Source organism: Ursus maritimus, unplaced genomic scaffold, assembly GCF_017311325.1.
Source record: "Ursus maritimus isolate PB19 unplaced genomic scaffold, ASM1731132v1 scaffold_161, whole genome shotgun sequence".
NCBI classification, from domain to species: domain Eukaryota; kingdom Metazoa; phylum Chordata; class Mammalia; order Carnivora; family Ursidae; genus Ursus; species Ursus maritimus.
In genome coordinates, this window is record NW_024424020.1 from 36007 (window position 1) to 42244 (window position 6238).

Consider the following 6238-nt stretch of genomic DNA (forward strand, 5'->3'; position numbering starts at 1 on the left):
TGATGCACCTCATGTCAGGGATGAAGGTCTCAGGGCAGTTCACCAACTTCAGGATCTCCAGAGTCTCCAGGTCTGGCATGCGCCGCAGGAGGGAACTCAGCAGGGGCTCTGAGCCATAAAAACAAACCCAAACACCGGCCTCAGCTCTGGGGAATTCACACACTTCCACTCCTTACGCTTCTGGACACCCTCTCCTCGCAGAAGAGCTCGTGGAAGAGGCTTTCTCAGAAGAGCCAAATGGGCCCTGGTCAAAAGCAGACACCTCACGAAAATGCAGATCTTCTGAGGATTAGCGTGTAGTGTCAGGAAATCCAGGTTGTACGTAGGTCACGTGTCCTCATTTAACGTCTCAAAAGCAGTCCGCTGACTGGCACCTACGTGTCCTGCCGGTACCAGAATTCTCCCCTCGGGGGACCCCTCGTCCCCTTTTCACGGCCCCACGGCTGGACTGCAATGGGGGTGACAGACTGAGGGTAATCCCCGGACCCTCCCTTGCCTGACTTCCTCACGGCCCTGCAAGCATCGAGGAGACACCAGGCCCAAAAATGGGTTCCAGGTGGTGCCCCAGAACTCAAGTGAGACGAACTTACCTTACAGAAAAGAGGCCTATGACCCGGGTTCCTCTAGCATCCAAGCAGGTAAGCAATGCAGGGCTCGGCAAAGCACTAGGGACCGAACCAGGGGACCGGAAGTCAGCAGTTCCAGCTCGGGGCCCCTTAGGTGGACCATCTTCTGACTCAAACTCTGCTTACCACCCGATTCGAGGACCCGTTGCCATCAAATTAAATCCAACCAAAAGGGACTCGCTCCCGCCTGCCCGCACGTAGCAGGCATCCTCCCTAACGAAAGCCAGAGGTGGGGAGGCAGCGGTGAGGCAGCAGGAACTCTTCTTACTGTCTTCCCTCAGAGTCCTCGCCTCTCAAAAGGAAGCCTGGCCAAGTCTGAGAACACCGTGGGGGAGTCAGGCGCAGCTCCTGGGCGGGGACCAGGGCGAGGCCAGCCCGGGACCCCCGCGAACGTGCTCGAGGGCAGGCGGCCTCTTCCTTCCCTCCTCTAGCTCCTCTCCTGGCACCTCCTCTCTCCACTCACACATCTACCCAATCCTAGTGCCCAGACGTTCAGTCTTGCTCTAGGATTTACAGACAAGGTGACACTTCACCAGAGTAGGAATCCTGCGAAAGGGAAATGCTATAAAACCTTAGTCTGTCATCAAAATTTCTAATAATTCAAATCTCACCTTCCCAACGAAAACTGTGTCACGGGTCACATAAGGGCTGAGTCGGCCAGCAAAGGAAACCATCCGCTGTGCTTACGCTGTGATCCCCCCAGCAGGGCCGCTCAGCTGGCGAACAGAGCAAGCTACCAACCCTGTCAGGATTAGTCTGGAATTATCTGTGATCTGAATTATGCAGGTCTTCAGAAGAGCAACCCTGACGGATGCCCGCGTCCTACGGATGAATTTCATCCCTAGGCCCCGCTACTCCCCCTAGGCCCCGCTACTCCCCACAGGATGATTCCCGTGGCCACCAGACGGTTTCTTCAGCCACGACGCGAGGCTCACCCTGGGCTTCCGGCTGATCCGTCAGCTGACGACATGCTGACAGACACGCTTCTAACCTGTGGTCGTGCGGGACCAGCCCGTGGCTCGGCCTCCCCTTCTACTTGCTCCGGTCGCACTCAGCTCACGATTCCCCGGGTTCTCTTCCCTTGCTGACACACATAAGGGGTAACCTACGTTTAAGCTTTTTAGTCAGAAACGGCCTTCAGAGCAACTGGTGAAATGCAGCGGGTCAACCACAATTTCACCATCAAGCACCTAAACTGAAGTACGTCCTCTGCTTCTTCATTCAGGAGCCAGGTGTGGCCACTTACTAGACTTCAGTGAGGGAGATAAGAGGAAATGGCCCAGGAAGACTTTCCTACCCTGAGAGTGACAGGCTCTGGAAAGGATCTGGGGTAAGGTCGGAATCCCCTCGACTGCTGGGTGGGGAAAAGGGAGAGAGCCCAGCACGCTGACAGCCTTGCCCAAGGTAAGACCCTGGCGAGTGGCAGAGCCCAGACTGAGACTCAAGCCCTGACTACCAAATCCGCAGGCCGACGTAGCGTCGGGCTGCACACGGTACGGAGCACCAGAGTCTGGGGCACAGGCAGACCAGGAAACGGCAAATTACCTGCTTACCTGTCTGGATCCCCGTTTCTTGCTCTAACTGGTGGTAGAGTTTGTTGGAATAGTCCGCCATCTTCTGCTCAATGGTCAAGTGCCTGGCGGTGCTCAGGATGCCGGCACAGAACCTCGTAGAGCCAGCAGCCAGCCTGCGGGATGCATCCAAAGTGCTATTAGGTAGACTTCGACGTCTGTGAGGGCAACTAGTTCAAAGATCCTCATGACGGCATCGTCTGGCATATCAAAAGATTGGAAGCAACCTACATATTCACCGACAAGAGCGGGACTGAACGGTCTGGAGTGCCCCTCTACGATGGGATACTCTACACAGCCATAAAAAAAGGAACGAGAGAAAGCAAATTTTACGCAACAATATGGGACAATCCTAATGAAGAAAGCAAGGGGAGGGACACTGTTTAAGATACGCTACTAACTTGTATAAAAAAAGAGAGAAAAAAATAATGAACGAATACCCAGGTACACACATACAAACTGACCGATACAGATTGGCTCATATACGTGGGGAGTATCTGGAACGATACACAAGGAACTTAACTTGCCTCCAGCGAGGGAAACTTCCAGCTAGAAGTCAGGGGTGGGAGGCAGACTTTTCCCTGTACACTCTTTTACAATTTTCAATCTGAATTGTGTAAATGTATTGCCTCTTCAGAAATAAATACAACAGACGTGTTAAAGGTCATCCAATTTCTGGTAGGCAATAGAACAGAAAAGGGACATTAGGGGAAAAGTGAAACAACTTGAACAAAGCATGAGCTTCAGCTAGTGGCAGGTATCCACACGGATCCATTACGTTTAACGGCGATCCCAACCTAAGGTGTTCCTCCTAGGTGCACACAGGTGTGAGGCATAGGGGACCGCTGCACTACCTTCACGTTTGTTCTAGAAATCTACCACTGCTCTCAAGTACGTGAGTTCAATGAAGAAAAGAAACAGATCAGGCAGGAAGGGTGTAGCCAATTTCATCTCGGCTCCCAGAGGAAGCCCTTGAGCCACAGGGCTGATGTTGCCACTACAACGAAGAGGACAAGATGGTGAGGTGTGCCGTGACCCCGAAATGAAACGCACCCTCTCTAGAGACTCGGTGCGCTGGAGTCGGCCACCTCTCTCCGAGCCAGAAAACACGGGCAGTGCGCATCGTGAAACTGCGTACAGAAGATGTTGCCTTTTCTGTGGTTCTCCTGCTACTTAGTGCCAGTCAGGGTAGCTACTGGCGGGACGATATTACCGGGAGGAGAGGGGATGAGGGGGAGCCCACACAGTGGGTGCAACGCAGCCCCAAGCCGTGTGCCGTCTGGTCCTTACCTGCCCTGCTCCAAAAGAACAATATCCTTCCACCCCATCTTGGAGAGGTGATAGGCCACGGATGTGCCCATGATTCCACCACCACAGATGACCACCTGCGCCTGGGCCGGCAGGGCGACAGAATGCGCCTCGGCAGCCGACGCGCTGCTCCTCCCCGACGACCAGTTCTGCCATCCTCGGCCGGTCCTCTGTCTTCGGGCCACCGACAGCAGCCGGTAAAACATCACGTCTGTCAGCAGCTCGGAGGTGTCCTCTCACTCGGCTAGGCGGAGATCCCCGACATTCACACTGGACAGAGAAAGCAAGCAGACTTCATCCCACTGCACCCAGTGCACAGGATTACTGAGAGAGGGAGAGGAGGCAACAACGAACGCTAATCGTGCTTTCGGCCAACGTCTGAGGCCCTGCGCAGTTCCAGACACCTTGCCAGCTACAGAGACAGCAGGGGACAGCAAGGAGGAGGTCCTTGCCTTTATGCAACTTTCATTAGAGACACAGAGAGTGAGTGGGGTTTGAGTGTGTGCGAGGGTGCCTCTGGTGGGGGCGGCCCATACACAGATAAAACAAGGAACAAGGCCAATGTGCTGGCATAACTGAAGGCATATGTAAAATAGGATGGTCAGGAAGAAGGTGACATTGGAAAAGAGACCCAATGGTGACCAGGAATCAGCTGGATGCGTCTTCCAGACAGAGGCACAAGCACATGCAAGGGCCCTGAGGGGAGGCAGACCTTGAGCAGTCCGAGCACAGAAGGGAGGCCAGTGTGCCCACAGCACGATGAGTGAGGCGGAGAGGACCCAAGACGAGGCTGGAGAGGCAGGCAGAAAGCAATGACACACAGCGCGCGGATGCCATCGTGATGAGCTGGGATTCCGCTCCGAGGGCAAAGGAAAATACTAAAGCAGGGAATGAAATGATCTGATAATGCTTTTCCAAGATCAGTCAGGCTCCACGGCAGGGAGTGGACTGGAGGACGAGGGGAAAAACAGGGCTAGGAAGCTACAGCATAGTCCTAGAGGGAGGGCATGGGGGCTTAGACCAGGATGGTGGCAGTGGAGTCAGACCCACGACAGGATTGTTCTGGAGGTGAAAGGACAGAACTTACTTGCCAACAAACGGGATGTTAAAATGGGGCAAGGGGAGAAATAAGAATGATGGCAGAGTTTCTGGGTTAAGCTACAGTGTGAAGGGCTAGGGATGGGGAGGGAGGCGGCTCTGGAAGGAGAGTGAGTGAGAGCGAGGCTGCGAAGGGGCACAGACGCGGGTGCGCAGACAAGCAAACATTCCACTCTGAGGGGTTAGGTGCGAGACGCCTAGCGGGCACCCATGGGAAAAGGCCAAGCAGCAGCGAGACATCCAGGCCTGAAGCTAGGGGAACACACGGGGTACCTGGGGAGCCGGCGTGCTGAGGAACAAGAAGAACCCTGAGGCTCCCCAGCAGGTACAGCTTGGGAAGAGAAAGAAAGTCCTGGACAGAGGACAGAGTGCTGGGCAGACTGACAGAGCATCCAGACAAACGGAAGTGGTTCAAGAAACAGAGAAGGAGCCGTGGCGAGGCAGAAAGAGAACCAGGCATCGCTGTCACAGAAGCCAAGAGAGGAAAGGGTTTCAAGAAGCGGTTCACTACAGAGGGTGCCCGGGGGTGCAGCAGGACGGTGAAGGGTCCGCTGGGACTTGACAACAGAGGCCTTGGTGTCCCCAAAAAGAACATTCCCAGGGGAGTGCTCGGGATGAAATCTGGACCAGAGCAAGCTCCAAGCGAGGAGATGAGGGAATGCAGACTGCTCCTTCACATTCTGCTCTGAAGGGAGCAGGAAAACCAGCCAGCAGCAAGAAAAGAACAGGGGACAGAGCAGGGTTCTCCGTCTATAAAGGCGTGGGCCGTGGAGACTGTTTCACTGGTGGCAGGAAGGGCCGGGAAAGAGGTGGGTCCGGAAGGACAGGTGGTGACAAAGAATGAGATCCTGAAAGAGAAGAGAGAGAGAGGACCCAAAGCCGCAGTGAGGGACGGCGTGCCCCGTGTCTGCACAGGCCACGGGCTGGAGAGGGAGACTCAAGGTCCAGCAGGCCTCTTCCCGGAAACAGGGGCGGGTTAGTCCAGGTGGGCTTATCCCGCACCCTCGGGTGTCACAGGCTGTGACCAAGCACACGTGTCTATGAGACAACCACCATCATAAGGCAGAGAAGGGAAAGGGTATGGGATCGGGCCACCAGGGAGAATTACTCTCCCGGCAAAGCAGAGGCCTGTTCGACGTTCAGGAAACCGCACACAGACTTGCCGGGAGACGGCAGGGTCACCGAGCGTGGGGAGAGGGGGGACTTCAGAGGACAGCCCCAGCAGACGGTACACCCGGCAGCGTGCCACTACCAGCCCGGGACCCACGGCAGGCCCCAAATAGCCCAACTCGTCCAAGGCCAAGGTGTGGGTGCCCGTCCATCACACAGGATCTCAGAACGCAGACCGAGCAGTCCTACACCGCGTCCCAAGACAAATCCCATCCAAGCAGGGCTGATTACTCAGCCACCTCGCGGTCGTCACCAGGCCTCACACCCTCGGTCCCTGTCCAATGGTCAGAAGCTTCTTCCTGCAACCTCGTCCCCACAGGACCGATTTCTGTCCCCCCTCCCCGTCTCTGCTGTCCTCCCCTCCAGATCTCTCCACCTTGCCCTCCAGAACATCCTTTCCAAAGTTAAGCACCAGGCCCCTCGCCAGTACGCTCTCACTTCGGTCTCCGTGGAGATGCAGCTCTT

The 6238-nt window shown here is 55.6% G+C and overlaps 1 protein-coding gene across 1 annotated transcript; it reads right to left on the bottom strand.

Moving 5' to 3' along the window:
- Positions 1-6: 6 nt before the first annotated feature.
- On the bottom strand, positions 7-3798 carry LOC103660164 (pyruvate dehydrogenase phosphatase regulatory subunit, mitochondrial-like; the record flags this gene model as incomplete). Its single annotated transcript, XM_040631336.1, has 3 exons — positions 3488-3798; positions 2180-2313; positions 7-108 (listed from the first exon to the last, which is right to left on the bottom strand). Coding segments are annotated over exons 1-3 (460 nt in total), but the record flags the coding sequence as incomplete, so codon positions are not given.
- Positions 3799-6238: the final 2440 nt, after the last annotated feature.